Source organism: Mytilus californianus, unplaced genomic scaffold, assembly GCF_021869535.1.
Source record: "Mytilus californianus isolate M0D057914Y unplaced genomic scaffold, xbMytCali1.0.p SCAF_4, whole genome shotgun sequence".
Lineage (NCBI taxonomy): Eukaryota > Metazoa > Mollusca > Bivalvia > Mytilida > Mytilidae > Mytilus > Mytilus californianus.
Window position 1 is genome coordinate 73,871,196 of NW_026262690.1, and position 22,929 is coordinate 73,894,124.

The 22,929-nt window shown below is 31.7% G+C and overlaps 1 protein-coding gene across 8 annotated transcripts in view; it reads right to left on the minus strand.

Moving 5' to 3' along the window:
• Positions 1-22,929, minus strand: part of LOC127738486 (uncharacterized) — a 119,710-nt gene that overhangs the window by 85,911 nt on the left and 10,870 nt on the right. For 4 of the 8 annotated variants that reach the window (XM_052249768.1, XM_052249761.1, XM_052249762.1 and 1 more), the window contains exons 6-7: positions 21,549-21,899; positions 19,288-19,470 (exon numbers count right to left, since the gene is read on the minus strand). In XM_052249768.1, coding sequence (XP_052105728.1) covers positions 19,288-19,470; positions 21,549-21,899 — 534 coding nt within the window. Of the gene's footprint in view, positions 1-16,105; positions 16,688-17,389; positions 17,730-18,398; positions 18,434-19,287; positions 19,471-21,548; positions 21,900-22,929 lie in introns of those variants that run through there. The other 4 variants (XM_052249763.1, XM_052249765.1, XM_052249764.1 and 1 more) reach the window with 4 other exon arrangements.

A 22,929-nucleotide genomic window follows, 5' to 3' on the forward strand; every position in this document is an offset into this window, starting at 1 on the left:
ACAAACAAAATTGCGATTATTTTGAGACATGTAGCTAGATTCACATGTTTGTCAGTTCATAATACATATTTTTAATGTATTATTTTATTATAATTATGTTTACTAGTATAATTCATGTACATGATATAGTTTGGGTTGCGATGAACGTAATTGATAATTTTTATGCCAATACTTATGCATTGTAAGGTCGTTTGCTTTTACTTTATACTAGATTTATTATTAAAAATAACAATGGACAAGACATACTGATAATATTTTAAAGTTTATACTTTTCATTTAATACATACTATATAAAAATCATGTCTGTTTAAAGGTTGATTATTGAAGAAGAAGAAACTATGATAATTAAATCATCGCAAACTATTCCTTAACATGCGTTATGTTTGTGGTCCTAGAGTAAGATCAAGTTTTTCCATTCTTTTACATTCTAATTTTGTTTATTTCATGCTTTAACTATGGAAAAAGAGCGCTGAGTCTGGTATTGATCTACGAAAGAACTTTTTCCCATTGAAGGAAATGTGCAATAAAGCGTGATATCAACAACTTACATATACTTTCATATATCAGCGGTATGCCATAGTTCCAATAATACAAACATACGAATGTTGATGGGTTGCTGTTTCACTGACATTATTTAATGACACATACCTAATTTCGAGATTAGAATTTTGATCAAGACGTGCGAGTCATATCAACAAGAATCATTGACTTACCAAAGCCTACTTTGACTGTTTTATAAATACAAATTTACAAAATACGACTTCGATCAGCATTTGGATACACAACTAGACCCTAGTTCCAATGAAAGTCTAAAGCACCAATTGCTATTATTCCACCATCTCTTTAAAGTTGGCTATCTCGTTAATTGTCTTGGACTCTCGTAACTATACAGCACTTAGTTTTAGAAGAAGGAAAAAACAAAGACTTCTGCTGCAGTTCATGGATGGAATTGTCCTATCCGTGATTCAAGGATTAAAGTCAAATGCGTTAATGGAATTTTACAGCATAAAAAGAATTAAGTTAGTAACAGAACTTTATGCTTCAGCATTTTCGGGTCAGTATTGCCTGACAAAACGTTTATGGTCTTTATTTCATACATTTTCAACTACCTTGTTTTGGGTCAGCATTGCTTGCCAAAACGTTTTATGATCTTTATTTCATTCAGTTACAACTGTCTTGTTTTGGGTCAGCATTGCCTGCCAAAACGTTTAATGATCTTTATTTCATATAATTACAACTGTCTTGTTTTGGGTCAGCATTGCCTGACAAAACGTTTACTAGTATATGATCTTTAGTAAAAAAATGCTATGCTTCTGTTTTGGGTCAGTATTGCCTGCCAAATCGTTTATGCTCTTTATTTCATACAACTACAACTATTTTGTTTTAAGTCAGCATTGCCTGCCAAAACGGTTTATATGATTTTTAGTAATAAAATGCTATGCTTCTGTTTTGGGTCAGCATTGGCTGCCAAAACGTTTTATGATCTTTATTTCATATAATTACAAATGTCTTGTTTTGGGTCAGCATTGCCTGCCAAAACGTTTACTAGTATATAATCTTTAGTAATAAAATGCTATGCTTGTTTTTGGGTCAGTATTGCCTGTCAAAACGTTTATTATCTCTATTTCATATAATTACAACCGTATCTTGTTTTGGGTCAGTATTGCCAGCCAAAACGTTTATGATCTTTATTTCATACGATTGGGGTCTATATTGCCTGCCCTCCTGCCGATGCTGTCTTTACACATGCACATTATTCAGACTGACAATGTGGAAATTTGATAGGCTACCATTAAATTGTTCTTTTAAATTTTATGGCTCGGTTTAACTTCCTGTATGTATACTGTGGATTCATTAATTTTCGTGGATACCAATTTTCGTGGATTGCGGAAAACTTGCATGTTCATTGATATTTAATTTCGTGGTTTTGCCGAAGTCTGCATATAAGCCTATAGAAAATTTGTTATTCGTTGAACATTTAATTTCGTTGTTCACCTGTACCCACGAAAGCCACGAAAATTGGTATCCAACGAATAATAATGAATCCACAGTACATGAATTGTTCGTTAATCATGTTATGGTTTTTAATGTTGCCTTTTTAATTCAAATTCGTAATTATTCAAATTATATATATATATATAAAAGGACTTTATGGTTTATCCCAATGATGTACTAATTATATTTAACTAAACTGGTTATTAATTAAATGGGTTTTTCTCTTTCGAGAAAAAATTCAGAGTGTGTGTCAAAAGTTATAAATATTTACTCGGTTAAAATTTACATCATTTTACTTTCATCATGTTCATCGCAAGGTAAATAAAAATTATACGAAAAATCACTAAAAGGTGGAATATTATTTCAAAGATATTTTTCATTTTACAACTTCATTACGACCATATACAATATAAACCTTTTAAAATGTATTGCATTGGAATATCAGTATGTTCAGAATAAGTTCTGTAGCATGCCAGGAAGAAAATGAATATGAATTTATTTTATATATTTATTTATTTATTTATTTACAAGTTTGATCGTTTATATAAATATACATTGTTAATTTCCATGTGTGTAATGCAATGTAGGCGTACATATAATAATAGTTTTGCAGCTGATATAATAGTTTTAGGTAAATAAATTGAAGAAAAACTACGGTTTCTTATTGGTGCATTCTGAATAAAATTCGGATCTATCATAACTTTCATTCGTATACACCTCTATGTCTTGCATTGTTCTGGACATAATATTCAATTTCATTTATGATAATATAGTATCAACATATGCTAATCTTACTTCAAGCATACGGATTCATTTCATCTCTATGGGTAGCAGATTCTGCTGAACAAATTTTATTGGTTTTAAAAAATATCGGATACCTATATAATTCTTTAATTGCCTTTTGTAGTTGAGAGGTTGTTTTATACAATTAACAACTATTATTTTTGTATCAAGGATATTTTAGAAATTTGTTGGCGGATTATACAAAATAAATAGAGAATGTGTCCCCATGGACACAGATGATGCCCCTGCTTGCATACAACATTATAAAGGGACATAACTCAAGAACAATAAAAGTGACACTACCCAAATTTGTACTTGATCTTATTTTTGTGGTAATAAGTATTGTGTATAGGTTTCATGTTTGGTTGAGGCAAACTTAAGTTACAGAACGGAAACTAAAAATTTTGCAATTTTTCGATTTATAAAGGGGCATCACTCAATAATGGTTAAAGTGACACTACTCAAATTCAACTTGATCTGTGTTTTATCAGTGGAAGGCAAAATCAAACATTGCATTGTATAAAGCATTGATTGTAGTTGATTCAACTATAATCATGGACAAAGGAAGATAACTCCAATTTTAAAAATTACTTGAACAATGGCATCGTTGATATTTTTTGAAAAAAATTAAAAATTGCTATTGTAAAGGGGCATAACTCTAGAACAGTAAAAGTGACGCCACCATAATTCAAACTTGATCTGTGTATTGTGGTGATAAGCATTGTGTATAAGTTTCATAACACTTGGTTGAGGCAAACTTAAGTCAGAAAACGGAAATGAAAAATTTTGCAATTTTTCCATTTATAAAGGGGCATAACTCTAGAAAGGTTAAAGTGACGCCACCAAAATTCAAACTTGATCTGTTTTTTGTGGTAATAAGCATTGTATATAAGTTTGGTTGAGGCAAACTTAAGTTAGAGAACGGAAACCAAATTTGGGATGTACGGACGTAGGTAGGTACAGACGGACAAGGGTAAAATTAAATGCCCCCTCCGCTTTGGCGGGGGCATTAAAATATGGAAATAGCATCTTCATCTTTGCAGGATGCTGATATGGCTTTATAAAGAACCATATTGAACACACCATCATTTGGATGCTGGCATCTAATATATATATAGACTTTGATATACCTTTTGTTTGGATGCTGGCATCCCAATTTATACATGTATATGCATGCAGACTCAACTTTCTTTTTGGATGCTGCCATCCCATGAAAAAAATTGGATGTTCATCCTTAATCTCAGGGATGCTAGAATCCCAGTTGTAAGTAAAAGATGTCTCAAAACATTATAAATTGAATGCTGACAGTCATTTCCTTTGGATGCTGGCATCTGTTTCTGTGAAAGCCGGTGGCCGTTATGTTTAAAGGCTGACATCTTTGCATTATATGTTTCTTTATATATATGACCAGGTGACTTAAGTTTAATCGCTCAATTGAAAAGTCTTTTATCTTTTAAAAAAAATTCACATCTTGGTGTTTGTTTATTATTTACGGTATATAAAAAATATATAGGAAAAGCGCATAAATCTAAAACTGGTGACTTTTATTGTGATGAATTACAAAAATACAAATAAAACGAAACAGTAATATACAATATTATATTGTATTAAAGAGTGTTTGGGGTTACTGAAAGTGAGCTTAACCTCATAGCCTGCTGAAATGATATCATAGACATACACTCTACTATTCAGATTGGTGACTGCACTTTATTAAGGTGCTTCATATGAAGTCTGTAAGCCTGCGTTATAATTTTGTGTCTATGACAAACCCCCATTTTTAATTAAACTATATATTGGCATTAAATATATAAGATATCATAAGGAGATCTGTCTTCCCTAGTTGCCTGCATACAATAATACAGTACTGGTTTAATAACAATGCAAAATCTTTTAAATTTTTATTTTAATTATCAGTATTGGCCTCTTTCATCTGTACGTACTGGATATCGTCAATATCACTGGACTTGCTATATGCACATCATGTCATGATCTGTTTTCATTTCACAAGGAGATCTGTTTTCCCCAGTTGCCTACATACAAAAATACATGTCATGGATGTACCACTTTGATTACAATGCAAAATATTTTAAATTTTAATTTTAATTATACGTACTGGATATTGCCAATATCACTGGACTTGCTGTATGCAACTTCCCATGCGTAGGCACATCATGTCATGATCTACTTTCATTTCAATCACAAAACTTACATTTTCTGTATTACGATCATTGTTAAGCTTTTTTCTGTATTCAATATTTATCAATCATCTAATAAAATCGGTTACATGCACTAGAGCTTTCTAACTTTCTTTTATCATTTATTACTTATCTGAAATCAGCTGGAATCGCAAATGATCATAATGATCTGGTGCTGTTTGGATGTTTTGTCGCCTAAATTCAACCTGTCCAGTAACTATAAAGTGTTACGATACATAATACACAACACATGAATAGTAACCGGAAAGGTACAGCCACTGCTTAAAAAACACTGAAACGAGAAATGAAAACAGTATAGTTTTTAATACAGATAAATATACTGACCAATATAAATGTTTAAAGAAATTGCTTAAAATGAGTTTCCTTTGCTAATGTCTTTTATCCACGACAATTTGGGCTCATATTTGTCTCTAAGGCAATTATACCACATCTCCTTAGTTTTACATTCACAGTAAAATATAAACTGGCCTCAAGCAATCAATGATTCTATATTCTTCATATAAAATCTTGCAAATATATGAAAGATTGTCAACAATAAGTTTTCGTTGTAACATCACAATACTTTTAAAGTAGATATTCATGTAAAATATAGTGTTAAAAATATATTGCTTTCCTCCCAATGTTCCAAATGACTACTCGTGGTTGCAAAAAAAACTACTTACACCCTCCCATCTTTTTCCACCTTCAAGTAAATGCATGATTGTTTGAAGAAAACCTCCATTTAAACTTCACTTTACCAAAGTTTTCCATACCAAGCCTGGTGTTTCTGCTTAGTCACAGATAAATCTTTAAAAAAAAAACATCTGAACCACTAATTAAATCGAATTATAATTATGGAACAACACTCAGATCTATACACTATCAAATAAACAGCTGCGCCATGAGCGCCTGATACGCCCTTCGCTTTTTAAAAGAATAAAGTTCTCAATGTCATATCAGAAATTTATGAAAAAATAAAGGGAGGTTATCTTAATAGATATAAACCAGTTACCAAAGTTTCATGAAAACTCCTATAAGCACTTTAAAGATATTGTCTGAAAACTGGAAAATCACCCCTTTTTTATGAATAAAATCCCATAACTCGGAAACGAAAAATCTAAAATTTATAATAATCCAAAAAATGGAGCTTACATCAATAGATATAAACAATTCAATAAAGTTTTTTCTACAAATTGGTGAAAGTGTTTTTGAGTTTTTTCCGAAAACTGGAAAATCACCCTTTTTAATGAATATATAAAATCCCATAACTTGGAAAGTTAATATTTAAAATTTATAAAAAACAAAAGGGAGCTCACGTTAACAGATATAAACAATTCATCAAAGTTTCATGCAAATTGGTTAAAGCGTTTTCGAGTTATTGTCGGACATGTTGACGACGGATGGACAACGGTATACTATAATACGTCCCGTAAACGAACGTATAAAAAGGGTGCAATTTCATCAATGTCATTCGTTTTGGAGAAATATACCCTATTTAGAGATATTTCATGAAATTGCAATCCTGTGGGTAGATTCATTTTACATCTTAATTTATGTTCCATTTTTTGCTTGACCCCAGTCCTAAAACACAAACATTGTGTGGCGATATTTACATTTTCTTTAGTTTTTCGTATTTTCTTTTTCATTCATTTTGCTATTTGCTATTTTCAACTTTTATAATCAAGCTGTCATTTCAGTTTCAAAATAAAAAAAAAAGCAAGAAATGAAAATATCAGCTTTAAAGAGGCATGAGCTACGAGATATGGAAAAAACACTTTTCCATTTTGTTCAATCATTATAATGAAAGTGAAATAGTGAAATGATATTTCGCTTTTAGCAGCCAGTTTGGTTCAATTTTGTCAAAATAAGCGAAGAAACATCGCTGATTAATTATTCATTTGCAAGTGAATAATTCGACCTCATTAAATCCATTTGTATGTGACCTTCAACATAACCCTTAGCTAGAGATTGATTAGGCATAAACAATGCATGTTCAGCTAATAAAAGGAAAAGAAAGTCAACATTGAAACTCAAAAAGTGAAACAAAGCTAAACCATTTGGTTGACCGATTCGATCAACAAAAACTCATTCTTATACAGGAAAAAACGATGATTAACATATTTTTTTGACCTACAATATGAAATCAAACAGACCAAGAAAAATCCAATTGCACATGTTTGCTCTCTCTTTGTATCTGTTTATATCAGGTTACATGACCGTCAGCAGTCTTGGAGGTCACCTAGATGGTTAATTAGAGGCGTCTAGACTGAAATACACATGAAATTCTGATACATACTATCCAGTTCAATTATTGGAAATTGTTTATTTAAGACTTTTTTTAAATTGGGATATAAGTTTTAGTATGTTATAAATCAAATATGAGAATTTGAGTCATATCGGTGAACATGAATTTGACAGCTAATGCCCCTTTAAAAACACTAAATAACTAGATATCATTGAGATGGGAGCCATCTCTGTGGGCCCCGCTGTGAGTAATGTGTAGTAAAAAATTTGTATCTTTATCATTGGACATGGGGTTGTCAACTGAAACCGAAGTTTATGACGTTGACCTTTGACCTAGGAAGTTGTACATAAATTATGACACACCCTCTGGTGTTGGTTTATATACGTGTCAAGTATAAACTTTGAAATCATAACGGTTCTCAAGATATAGAGCGGACACGATCTTTACCACAGGACATGGGGTTGTCAACTTAAACCAAAGTTTTTGACCTTGACCTTTGACCTAGGAAGTTGTACATACATTATGACACACCCTCTGATGTTGGTTAATATACATGTTAAGTATAAACTTTGAAATCATAACGGTTCTTAAGATATAGAGCGGACACGATCTTTACCATAGGACATGGGGTTGTCAACTAAAACCAAAGTTTTTGACCTTGACCTTTGACCTAGAAAGTTGTACATACATTATGACACACCCTCTGGTGTTGGTTAATATACATGTCAAGTATAAACTTTGAAATCATAACGGTTCTCTAGATATAGAGCGGACACAATTTGTTAAGGATGGACAGACAGACGGACGGACGTACAGACTGATCACTATAGGGCGTTTGCCATTCGGCGGGGCCCTAATGAAAAGATGACACAAAGGCATATATATATAGGACTAGCTTGACCCATAAAAACATGTAGCAAATTAATTTCTTCAAGTACAAAAATATATGTATTAGAGTAAATTTTATTTTCAGTCGATAAATCTATATGTGCTCCTTTCTTAAACATAATTTACATAGTATTCATAGTGACATTTGCCCTTTAATATTCATACATGACAATGCAGTAAGGGTTTTGCTCATTGTTGAAGACCGTATGCGGTACCCTATAGTTGTTAACTTCAATGACATATCACTACAAACTGCTCCGAGTCTGAAAAGACCAGTTTTTGTGCTCGACCAGTAAAGTCGAGCACACATTTTACTCGACTAGTCTCGACATTGTCTCGACAGTACTTAACTGTACTTAATTGTACTCGACTTAAGGTCTCGACTTTACTTAATTAGTCTGATTCAGTACTTGATGATCTTGGTGTAGTCTGAAATTGTCTCGACCAAGGCTCGTCCAGTCTCGACCTGTCTCAACCAGTCTCGACCTGTCTCAACCAGTCTCGACCTGTCTCGACTAGTCTGGACCTTCAAATTTAGTCTTCACTGGTGTAAATCAGCTCATCTAGCTAAATATATAGAGAACTTACAAAATACCAGTCTATTTGGTAGTTTGATTTATTGCTGTGAAATGAAAGGATTTAATTAATAGGTAAAAAAAAAAAAGATTAAATTCAGATAGGCATCTTTAATTTTTTTTATAACTTTTTCAAATCAACTTGGATTTTCATCAAACTATGAAGCTATCTTAGTAATATATTGATCTTACTGAATCCCAGGTCATTATGTAGTTTGATGTATTGCTGTCAAATTTAAGATTTAAATTAATCTAGGTAAAAAAAGCTAGGATTTGCAGTTCGGACAAAATTCAGACAGTACACTTTAATTTTTTTCATAACTTTTTCAAATCAACTAGGATTTTCATCAAACTATACAGCTACCTTGGTAATATATTGATCTTACTGAATCACGGGTCGTTATGTAGTTTGGTGTATTGCTGTCAAATTTAAGAATTAAATCAATCTAGGTAAAAAAGCTAGAATTTGCAGTTAGGACTATATTCAGATAGTACACTTTAATTCTTTTAATAACTTTTTCAAATCAACTTGGATTTTCATCAAACTATACAACTATCTTAGTAATATAATATTGATCTTACTGAATCCCAGGTTGTTATGTAGTTTGGTGTATTGCTGTTAAATTTAAGATTCAAATTAACCTTAAGTTGATTTGAAAAAGTTATAAAAAGAATTAAAGTGTATATCCCTCCATCTTCTATTGTGAATAAAAGAATAAAATTACATTATATGCATTCATTCTCAAATCATTTACTTGACTTAGTGTCAATATGCATACCTGATCTCCTTAATTCAAAACAGTCACAAATATAACAGCCCAGTTTTTCCAGAAGAGTTACATTTTCTTGAGTCAAGAGCCATAAAAATTTAGAAGATTTATTTAAATTTTTAAAATTATTATAACAATTGTCAGATATGTATTAAAAAAAGCCTTCCCTTTGAGTATCATAAAGAGGACATTCTAACAAAAAATGAAGCTCATCTTCAACTTTACCAAGTGAGCAATTTGAACAAAGACGCTAAGATCTTTCTATATATTTTTTTGAATATCTGTCTGTCTCAATTTTTAAAGAGTGAGCACTTATTCTTAATTTACAAATTGACTGTCTTTTTTTAAAATCCTGTAGTTCTAAATATTTTTCTTTTTTAAAACAATTTTTTATAGAAAAATAAGTACCAAGCTTCCCTTTTTCAGAGTTAATTGTTTGATACTTCAGCCTATTCCAAAATGTTAAATAAATTTCACATAGTTTATTTTTAACATACTGACATAAAGAACCAATTGATTGGTCAAAATTTGGTAAATCAATCTCTCTCTGAATATAATGTATACTAGAGTACCATGTATTTACATTAGAAATATGTAATTGTTTACAACATATGAATGCATCAAACAATAATCCTTCTTTCAAACCAGTCTATGACAATATTTTAACATTGATAAAATTATAATTAAATAAATAGGAAATCTACCAAGCTCTGACATCACAGCTATGTTACTGGACTTTCTGTTTACACCAAGAATAAAAGTTCAACAGGAATATTAGAAAAGAACCCGGATAGAACCAAGAAGTTGGGTTTCTATAACCAAACAACCCGGATGTTGAACCAGTTACCATGTCCTAATTTGGTGTAGATAAAACTTCTAGAAAAATATAGACGGAAATAAGGGATGAGTGGTAGAAAATAAATGAAACTGACAGTTTCTTTCCGACTGATTTAAAAAGAAAAGGATGTGCGATATACTGTATATCTAGGTTGATGGAAATATCATAAGATTCTATATTTTTGTCAAGTTTCCAATGTCAAAATAATTTAAATGAGAAGATATTTACCTCAAAGGTTCGTTTTCCGGCGATGCTGAAATGCTTAATGTTATAAAACCAACACCTTGTTCATATAAGATGCAAATACATGAAAGCTGAACTGATAATCTGTCCTGCTTGCAGTGTTCACAATAAACTTTTGAATCTACAGGCCCGAAGCTGAATTTTATGAAAATTTTAGTTGATTCTTTTGGCCTGTAGAGATGATTTTTACAGGCCCGCTAGCATTTTTACAAGCCTGGGCTGGTGGGCCTGTGCTTGAACTATTGATGTCATGCAACAATCATTTTTCAATTGAGGCATCAGATATTTTGTATTGTGACATCAAAATTTTACAGGAACCTGGGTGATGTCCAATAATGGCAGGTGTATAGGAAAACATGACCTAACACCTCGTTCATATAAGATGCAAATACATGGAAGCTGAATGGTTGAATGTGTTCAATATGAAAATAGTAGTTAAAATGTCAAAATCACAAAACAGCCATTGGACTATGAGGGGCCTATCGTGGGGTGAGGGGCCTATCGCGGGGGGGGGGGGGTCTCATCACGATTCACGAGTTGATTTTTTTGTCAATCACGATTCATAGAACATAAATTTCCTTGATCAGAGATCACGAAAATATAAAAAAAAAAATCTGTAGAAAAACGGATCACGATAGCGAAAATGCGCCGATCACGAAGAACGAAAATAACCCATCAGGCCCCTCGACTATGAGTATGACTTTAGAGCAAATTTGGAGGGAAATGGGGAGTAGAGGGGGTCAAATAGTGTTCAAGGGAAGCAAATGCTCTTTAAATTATGCGCGTTTCAAAAATTGAGGAAAAATTACAGGGAAAGTTGGGTCACCTTCTCAGAGTTTTTCAGACTTAAGTTAAATAATGACTAATGAGAGTAATGTATACTTACCTTCTAATTCTATATAAAAAAAATCACAACTCATAACAGGAACAATAACACTATATGTCTATTTTACTTTGACTACTGATCTGCAAACCTACAAACAGAAACAAAAATATCATAAAATAGTGAAATATAATTAAGATTGATTGCACTTTGAATGGATAATTCCCACACGTGTTACATGGGGAGCCCGTTTGTTTACAAATAATAATGTCACGTGATCGCGCACTGACGTCACAATTTTGCATCGCCCTTACAATACTGTACACTACACAATTCACACATAGATAACCCATTTATCATGCAAATATGCAAAGTGAATGTGATTGGTTGTCAAATAATACAAAAATATTGCATGTACAGTTAATGAAGAAATTAGTTCATCAAATAAATAAGATTTTCAGTCATGACACAAATCGACTGGGTTAACATTTCTGTCATCGGGATTAAACTGACCGTCAAGAAGGTCTAGAGAACCACCTCTGGCGAACCTTAACATTAATAAGTAATACTTACCAAAATTGCTCTATATTGTCAAACGCTATTTATAAAATGAAATGTCAGAAAGATTACGATATAATACTGATGCAGGCGAGGATGCAGGTTATTTTGGCGCGAAAAAATATTCTTACTCCTATTGCTTGAAGTAATAAAATTTGTATAGAATCAAATTTAACTTAAGTTCAGCGTAAACAAAAGTGAATATGCAGAAGAATGACAATATATTAATGATACAATGTGTATATATTTCTGTAAAAGAAGTTGCCAGTATACTTTACTATAAGAATTACATTTGAGCGCAAGGATCTCTCTATTTGTCAATTGGTTTATTAACCCCGGTTGAACCCGGGGTTGAAGTTCAACATGTTAACATATTAACGGAAATTTACCTATTTGCATTCGGAATTCTCATGACTTTTTATACCTTCAACGTATTTTGCATTCAGAATTCTCATGACTTTTTATACCTTCAACGTATTTTCCAAATCATTTATTTATTAAGTATATATTAACGGAAATTTACCTAATTGCATTCGGAATTCTCATGACTTTTTATACCTTCAACGTATTTTGCATTCAGAATTCTCATGACTTTTTATACCTTCAACGTATTTTCCAAATCATTTATTTATTTAGTATATTTATATATAATTTTCATTATTATTATTATTTTTATTTTTTTTTCAATAGAAAAATCAAATAAACAGACATGTTGTCTGCTCTCTGATCGGGTTGTTGTCTCTTTGACATATTCCCCATTTCCATTCTTAATTTTATAATAGGTAAAAATGTCAAAAATAGGGGTACAGGAGTCAACATTGTGTTATAAACTTAATCACTATAAAAACAAACAAATATGTCAACAAAGAAAAACAAAAGGGCATATAAACAAAGCACATAAGCAAAAACGAAAACGAAAGACAAGAATACAAAAATTTACCATAGCACAAAAACACAATGACGGGATGTATAAATACTGAGCCACGTCAAATGGATATTACCAAAAATAGACTAAACAGTAAAAGTAACAATTTACTAATACAAATAAAAGAACACTATAACACGTAATTAAGATGATAAACAACGTCAATACCTAGAATCTATACTTCAAGACCATCGTGTATTATTTGTCATAAGGAATATTTATTAACAAGGTCTTGGTATCTTCCAATGAACTTTTTTAGAAAAAGGGCGAGACTTTCTTTGACATAACCCTGGTTCATCAACTTTCTGCTCAGACACTGGTGACGTTTTACAACGTCTGAGTAGCAGCTGTAAGCTCTTGGATACCTAATGGGTTGGAAAATGTATATCCCATATGCAGGTGAAATTGGTATATTGCTACAAAGATGGGGGAAATTGATAATTTCAAAATTAAAATCGTCTCGTTTGTCATAGATTTTGGTACTGAAATGACCGCTTATATCAAATTCGAGGTATAAGTCTAAAAATGAGATAGCCGTGTCTGTTGTTTCTTTAATTTCTAGTTCTGGAGGATATATTAATGGAACCCAATCAGAAAAGTTTGGATTGTTAATGGAAAGAATATCATCAATATATCTAAATGTGAAATTAAATGATCTGGCTTCTTTGATCGTCTTGTTTTTGACAGGTGTCTGAAGGAACTCCGATTCATATGATCATATGAAAATAAGAAGAGATCGGCAAGTAGAGGTGCACAGTTCGTTCCCATAGGAATGCCGACAATTTGTTGAAAAATTCTACCTCCAAATTCAACAAATATGTTGTCAAAAAGAAACTCCAGCATACTGATCACTTGTTCCTCTGTGTAGTATGTTTTACCCTTTTGTTCTCTCTTAACAAAATATGCCGTATGGTATCCCAAAGTAATAAATTTATAGCGTATGCTACTATTTTTATGTTGAAAAGCATTGTGGATTATTTCTTTTAGACGGATGTTTCAATTTCACATGGGGAGTGATGGTATACAGGGTTGAAAAATCAAAAGTTTAGAAATAACTCATTTCAGAGAAAGATCGAGATTTTAAATTATTCATTTCCCTAGAGCTTTTTAGAATCCAAATATGGTTAATACCACTAATCGAGTAAACAGTTAAACAGTATTTCTGAAGACCCTCTTTCACTGCGGACAGAATTTTTGTCAATTTAAGGGACAATTCTTTCGTCGAACATCCATTGGAAAAAGAATAGTTATAATTTAATGTCACCCTAGTGGATGATGAAGATGTGAAAGATCATCAAAGCTCCCGGAGGGCGATTTAGATTTTGAAGACTTTTTTTACATTAGGCCGATGGTAATGTTTTTGCCCATGACCTCGCTGGTGTCTTAAAGTAGTATTAAATAAGCTCATTACATTTACATCACTGCGGGCTGGACTTGACAAATTTCCTACTCCTTTGATCTTATCATTGCAACCATATGCCATTGCAGTACCTAATTCCCTTATCCAGAATTTTTTTCTATCTTTTCGTAAAGGAGTACTTAGTATAGGGCTATTGGTTTGGTGATAAATTGTCTCGATGATGCGAGGGATCCAAAGGAATATTAAAACTGATAAGTCGAAAACGAGATGAAAATGTCAATGCAAAATATGTAAAAAGACCAAAAGAAAAAAAATCAGTTAACACAAAACAACATTTAAAACTAACAACTGAGCAACAAACCCCACAAAAACACGGGGGTGAGCTCAGGTGCTCCGGAAGGGTAAGTATATTCTGTTCTACATGTGGCACCCGTTATGTTGCTCATGTAAGTACAAACCCTGTGATATATAATTATAAACTCTTAAATTTCTCAGACAGTCAACAGACGTTTCAATATATAGACCATAGTGTTTCAAAGTTTGCTTTATTTGGTAAAAAAAAGGCAACAGTCGTATACAGCTGTTCAATAGTCATAAATCTATTAAGCGAAAAGAAATCCGTGTTACAAACTAAAACCGAGGGAAACACATCAACTATCAGAGGAAAACAACGGAACAACAGAAACACTGAACTGCAACAAAAACAAACGCCAACATACATAGAAACGGACTATTTGAAGACAATTGCTATATTTCTGACTTGATACAGGATATTTTAAGAACAAATGGTGGGTTGAACCTGGTTTTATGGCTAGCCAAACCTCCCGCTTATATGGCAATGTTAAAGATACCGCTAACATGACAACATTACGTGACAGGAATACAGTACAAAAAAACGCAAGAACACTCAGAAAAATACACAAATAAATAATATAATAGTACATTACAACATGTAAACAACAGAATAACAACGGACATCTCCCATGAATTTACGACAGTATACCAGGACACCACAAACGAAGTAAAACCGTTCGGAATATTGGTTCCCTTAAGAATCTTCAACTTCATACTTAATTTGACCTTTTCAACTTTTTAGATTCGAGCGTCACTGATGAGTCTTTTGTAGAAGAAACGCGCGTTTGGCGTTTAATATTTTTATCCTTGTATATATCATGAGTTTGTTTATAGTTACCGTACGAAAATATTTCGAAGCGATTTTTTGAGACATAAAATTGCAAGTTTTACAATATATTGCATTTTGCTCGCTAAACGTCGAATGGTCAATATTTCATTGATTTCAAGGACAAGACAAAATTAACAAGTAGTGCAGTTGTTGATTTTGCAACATAGGTGGACTAAGATGAAAGTTAGTCTGCAACTAGAAGATGAAGGTTTGTGGGATAGTGGCTTGAATGATGCCTTGATAAAAGTCACATAAAACGTCTAATTGCGTCCAGATGTAGCTACATATTTATACATTCCACACAATCAACGTCCAATGGCAAGTTTTTCATGACTATTCAGTACCAGAACATCAAATTTACAATTAATACTAGATAAAGGTTATGCAAGGAAGGTCGAATTGGAAGTTTTCTTTCACGCGTAGATCGGATGGTACTCACCCTCAAAAGAAGCATCAGAATTAAGGTACCCATTTTACAAGTTGTTATACTACTTGACGAGAGAGGTCTAGAGGGAAACTATATTTTATTACCACATCAATCGTTCGGTTTACAGTATTGAAGCTATAAATTTCAACTTTATGTCATAGACTACTCACCGAGATCAATGGATTTAATATTTTTTTATCGTAAGCACGAATACTTGTAATATATCACCTTGATCAAGTCCTTTTGATTTTAAATTGAATACCTTGGAATGTGATAAAAAAGCATAAAACAGATGTGTACATTATCAAATATTACTTGTAATTTTGTACAATTCATGCACATTGTTTTACACAAAATTGTAAACCAATTTCAAAACTACCAATTTCAAATCTATAGACAAAAGTTTAGCTTTATATTATTAATAAATTAAAAATACTTCTAAACCGAATTTAATTTGTGTCAGCAAACTATAATTTATACATATCTTAAATTATCTTTATTAAATCTCCATAAACCAAAACTACAAAAGTTAGTATGGTTCATATTATGCTGATTAAGTAAACATATGTATACTTTATTTAATCTACTAGTACAAGTTTTAGAAGGTGATATACAATAAACAAGGCGTATTTTGAAACTTGTTCCCTTAAACACAGCAATGAAAAATCAATTAAGTTTCAGGTCATCGGTTTCATTAGGGACATGTTTCTACTATAGGGCAATTATCACAATAATCTTTTTCTAAACTGAAGCAAAGACTGCTTGGGCATGCATTGACGTATGGTACTTTCCCTACACAAGTCACAAATCTGTGACAGGTTGAACGGTGATGATATCTGTTACCTATGGTTCCGTTATAGTTCTGGTAACAAAAGTCTCCTGAAATTATAGTTATAAAATATTAACATGATCAAAAGATCATCAGATGTTTAATATAAATTGAAAAGTAGACAGACATTCTGTATGATTTTTACATTTTGAAAGTATTTCCAGTAAAAGATTCAGGGAACGTTTATAAGAAAAAAAATATTGAGACTTCGTTCACCTCAGTATAAGTGTTTAAATTGGTTTTTGTTAATGTAGATACAGGTTAATATATAATATAAGGAATGTATGCATTTCCTCGGAATTTAAGTATATTCAAACTCGAACCAATATATACTCACAAATAAATCCACTTGTCTTGTTATTTCATTTCACCCCCAACAACCTCCCATTCTTAATATTTCTTTCACGTGGTGTTTGTGTAACTTGACTTCAAGTTGTCATGTTGTTTGTATATCGTAGTATTCTAACAAACAAGGTTAAAACAAAATGTAAAAAATTAACCACCAGAAGCGTTTTAGACCCATCAAAATACAAGATGGGTGATAGACTCTGTAAAAAATTATGATGTTTTAATGTATGAAACTTTTTTCTTATACTCACTTTAAAATATCTAAAGCAATTGTATAGTGCCGGTAAGGCTGTTGATCATCTGAAAGTCTCGAAAGCCCTTACGTTTATCCAAGTAGCATTGTTTGCTTGTTTGGTTTTATTTTGTTGCAAAACACAACCTATTAAATATTAATTTATTCTTACCGGAAACCAGGTAAAGCGTTTCAGGATTAGAATATGCCGGCGAATCATCCGGATTAAGGTCGTTGGTCACTTTACATCTAATTGTTGCATTGTACATTGCCGTAGTAAAACCAATCCAAAACTTAAGGACTCTTGTAATTCCACAATTTACTGTTGTGTCTGTTTTAGTTGTATAACTAGGGAATATTGTTTGATAATTATCGTCTCCTGTCAACCGTATTTCAACCTCTATGTTCTCTGGTGGATTGCCAACATTACCAGTACAAGTATGGAGATTTGAAGTTCTTGGAGAAGTTAGACCAACTATTTGATCAGCGTGTACTGTTATATTAACTGTTTTCTGATGTAAAAGGAATATAATAGTTTTTCTCAGAATGTGAAATACTATGAACGGAACAGTGTATTTGTTAACTTCTATGTCAGTTTGACTCTGGTGGAGAGTCGTCTCATTGGAAATTCATTCCACATCTTCGTATTTTCATATTCCTTACTTAACGGTTACGTTTCAATGTGAATAAAACTATAAAAAAAAAATAAATAACATCTATTTAATGGATAAAACTAATGTGGATTTTTATAATTAAAATAGAATGATAATGATGAATGAAAACAAATCCATTTTAGTGACGAACGTAACTAAAAGATAAAAAAACCTGTATTGTGAGAACTATGTTTTGCATTTTAACAGCTATTGTATATATAAAAACTAACTTGTGACATTGATTAAATAAAGTTTATCATAGACAACAGAAATTGGGCGGAAAATGAGACTTGTTTACTTGAAAACAACAATAATTTTATTACCCGAAAAATTGAACATAAATTGATAATTGTTCATTTCGTCTTGGGTTTAATTGCTTTATGTTTTTGGAATTTTGTACTATGATCAAATACTTTAATTTGATGGGAGTTACTGACTTTTACTCTGTATACCCGTTTTAAAATGTGTAATTTGGACACCTGGTTTTTTAACTGCCAAAGAAGCTACAATTCTTTATTGGCATATTACCTTTTGAAGGATTATCACATTCGCACAGGAGTCATCTAAAAAAGTAGAAAACGGGAAGATGAAAATTATGCATAATCCTATTTCTAATGATGTATAATAACGAAACATTTGAGAAAAAACACTGTTTTATAGATTTTTATTAGCGAACACAAGTATGATATTAACATTCGATGTAATTCAGTTACTTCATATTGTATTTAGTGTTATTGGTACATTCGATTACTTGGTCTTTCTCTGCCTAAGATTTCAGATGCATTTATATGTTTGGTATATTAGTGTAGTATGCATTACACGTTAAAAATCTTTTACCATACGTGGATTTATATTAATCATAGAAACAAATATATATTCCTGCGAGGAATATTATTAAGTCAAATACCTTATTTTTCTTTCTATAAGACAACAGATATAAAACAGTAAAGACGCTGAACAATAATTCAATTGGGTTTCAACCAATAAATTAAAAAGCATTACGGAAATATTCAAGATTTCACTTTGTGTAGTTGGATACCTGATTTTGCATCTGTCTTAAACATATGATTGTATAGCTACAAAGTTTTCAAACTATATGTTATTTATTCGGCTATTTAGTTACCTTATAAAAAACTCGTTCGTGTATTATACCTTCTGTCTATTTTCATTTCCCTGTGATGGTTCGATATTTTTCGGAATTCTGTTTTTAAGAATTTGTTAATCATTTCAAACGTAAGGGTAGTTTTGTATTTTATTCCCATGAAATACTTACATGTAAGTGTATCTTAAAAACAATCTGCAAAATAAATATGCGCATTAAAGTAACGTAAGAAACCAACTGAACGGGGTCTAGCAAGATGTGATGCTTCTGTATTCTTTAACACTTATATATTCTTTTAAGCAGACACTTTCTTACTTGTTGCTGGACATGTAACATCATTGCAAGGACTGCACGTTTCTACTGTATATATACCAAAACAATAGTTGTACTGACAGGCCCGACCATAAGGTACTTTATTCTGGCACTCAATATAATAATGACAGTTGGTAGGATGTACACGGTAGCTTTGTGATACAGTGTTATCCTTACACGCATCACCTGAAAGAAATTTATTGTCCTAAACATGCATAAAAACACTATTATATTATACTATTAAATAGCGAATTCCTAAAAATATAACTAGCTACTTAAAACATTACGTAACGATTTGTTTTTCTTAATCAAAGAAGGATAATTCGAATTAGAAAATAAACCCTCAGCATTCTAACTTCACTGTTTCATTTTCGTCCACTTAAACTAAACGGTGCAAGAACGATAACTTTGTAAATAAGAACGGTTAAAAGTCTGATTTATTCTTCGCTGATACTTTTCATTTGTTAGATAAAATAAATCAAGTACACTTAGCAGAAACGTCATTAACTGACAAGACTGCATCTTCATAAAAGTTGGTTGATGTATAATTTCGAGTACTTAGATAGTTTTAATTTTTTTTACAATATTATTTAACCGAAAGACTGAGAATTATTTCAAAAAGGTTTAAATAGTTGGTAGTTTCTGTATTAACACTGGTATAGATTTTTGACTATCTGTATTGACCTTGGATCCTTCAAGATCTGGTAAAATACAGTTTACTACGAATCTATCCTATGACCGATACAGAAACAACGAAACATAATATTATATTCCAAGGAAGTATTTGGAAATAAAAATACCAATGTAGTGGACAACACAAAAAAAATGTACATTTTAAATATAGTATTGACCACTTTTTGGCATTTCTGTTATTGCGGGATATAACACCATTTTCATTAAATTATTTATAAATATATTGCTCTAACAATTACTTACAACAACACTGGTTAAATACACAAGAGTGCAAAATATTGCTTTCATCTTGATAATTCACAATGTTTTAGTTATCGAAAAATGGTAAAAATCTGTTAAGTTCTATGAAAATCTTTCTGATAATGTTTTTGTTCTCTAGATTTTGCCTTTTGCTTCAATTAAATTCACCTCAAATTGTATGTATGATGTAGATTGTCGGTAATAGTTTAGATTGCTCCCACCGTTAAAATTTTATTTCATTGAAACTGTTATAGAATTCTAAGAAATTTGCAGTTGACGAAACTTGAAATACGAATGATAATTAGGACCTCCAAATCAAACTCCTATCAATAACCACATTAAACATGCAATCAAGAGAATACAGCGCTAATACACACAGAGAAATACATGTAAGTACATGACAATACGTAGATGAAGATTACTTCCCAATGAGACTATTTTCCTTTAAAAATGTTCGCTACTCTTGTTTTTTGCTTTTTGTCAGATATTTGGAATCCTCTAGTTTATCCATGTAGTACCGATAAAAAATTATGCCAACTAACTCCTATCTTTCATTTTGTAATTTTACATATTGTTTAAAAAGTAATTTTTTAAAATCTTATAAAATCGTTGTTATTTCTTCATAGTTTTTAAAAGGAGATAAGTGCCAATGTTAAAAGTATGAAAAATCTAGAGATAATCATTTCCCGTCAAATTTTCAATTGCTGATATATTAAAAACAAGGACACTGACGCTTCATTTTTTTCTGCTTTTTAAGTTCCGTTATTTATATGCTATCAATTTAGATTAGTCTTTTAAAAACAAAAACATTTTCAATTCATCTGCCCGTATCGTAAACCTAGAAATGTTTGAGAGCTCGTTTGGATGCTGAGTCATTTACACGTATGTGGTTTCTTTAAGGGTACGAAGTTGTTGACAGGTTGTTTGTTTTTATAGTGATTAAGATTATAACACATTATTGGCTGTTGTTCTCAAGTTTATGACACTTTTACCTATTATGTCTGTTTGTTATTCTCACACATTGTTGTCAATGGAATTCTCTGCGACTGTTACACAAGTAAGAGGTTTAGCTAGATATAAAACAAGGCTTAATACACCATTTTCTATATGAAAATATGCCTATACCAAGTCAGGAAAATGACAGTTGTTTTCCATTCGTTTGGTGTGTTTGAGCTTTTGATTTTGCCGTTTAATAAGGGAATTTCCGTTATGAATTTTCCTTGGAGTTCGGTATTTTTGTGATTTTACTTTATTTTTTTCAAATTTCTACAAATCTGTAAACCAAAAAGTAAAGTTAAAATTGCTTGTATTATATACAAAAGAAATCTTACCTGGTATAAGTAAAATTGTTTCATTATTTGAATAAAAAGCCGAAGAGTCTGGGAAGAATTTATTCATTACTTTGCATCTGATGATAGCCTTCTCCATATCAGATGTAAATAGTATCCCAAATTCTATTTTTCTATGAAATTCGCATGATGTCTTGTTGTCCTCTGATCGTTCAATTGTTACATCTAATTTTCTGAATTCTAATTCTCCTGACTTCATAATTTCAATGCTTAAATTGCCTGGTGGATAGCCAATGTCGGCTTCGCAACTATGAAGAAACCAACTTCTGTACATTCCAAGATTAGCAATTTGGTCAGGACTTAGTTGTAAAATCGTATTACCAGTAGGCGAACCTTAATGCAAATAAAAAAAATATATTATTTTTTTTACCACAGTCCAAAAGATAACCAAAAAAAAAAAAAAAAAAAAAAATACTTCAGAAAAGATTAGTGTCCATTAAAAATATTTACTTTGAACAAACATATATATTAGTAGAAATGAAAATGACAGGTTAACGTAATATTTTTTTCTTTCTTTCGTGACAGATTCAGACATTCTGGAACACGAATTGTATTCTGAAACGGTCATTTTGATCTGAACAGCTCTTAAAAGACTAAAAATTAATTATTAAGTCATTTACAGTCTTTCAGTCAATTTTAAGACCTTTTCACTGCAGTACGTCCAGCACTGTTCAAACAATTTCCTTGCGGACAATTGGGATCTGTCCAGTCTATGTTCATACAGTTCAGTAGTTGTTATTTACCTGTGCACATCAGCATCACCCAGAATTGTCTAAACAGAGTACTGAACAGTACAGAATTGACCGCAAGTACATTGGCAAAAGAGGACTGAATTTACCGTAGTGGATACATTTAAAATTTTACTGAAAGACTAAACATGACATATATTATTCCGACTTTTCAAATGATGTAATGATCAAAATGACCCTTTAAGTCTAAAATTCATTTATAATTGGAAAATGTCAACCCCTCATCCCTTGAGAAAACGAAGACATATCCATTTTTGGATAATATGGAAAGCAGATTAATAAAAGCGTACCAATTAAGACATCATGAGGTGACTGTGCTGCTTTTCCCGACTTAAATCCTAATTATGAAAGTTCGGAGCCTTTCATTATCCATGTCCAAAGATTGTAGTGAATAAATATACTTTAAAAAAGGGACGAAATTACCAAAGGACAAAAAAAAAAAAAAAAAAATCACTCAACACACTTACAGAGAAAAATTAACGAACTGACAAATACCGTTCAACAAAACACAGGTACCTTGGAGGGGTTATATAATAAGACGCATTTCAAAATTCTGATAAGTGAAAACTCGGTTACATTTGGCCCATACTACACAAAAAATACTGAACTAGTAC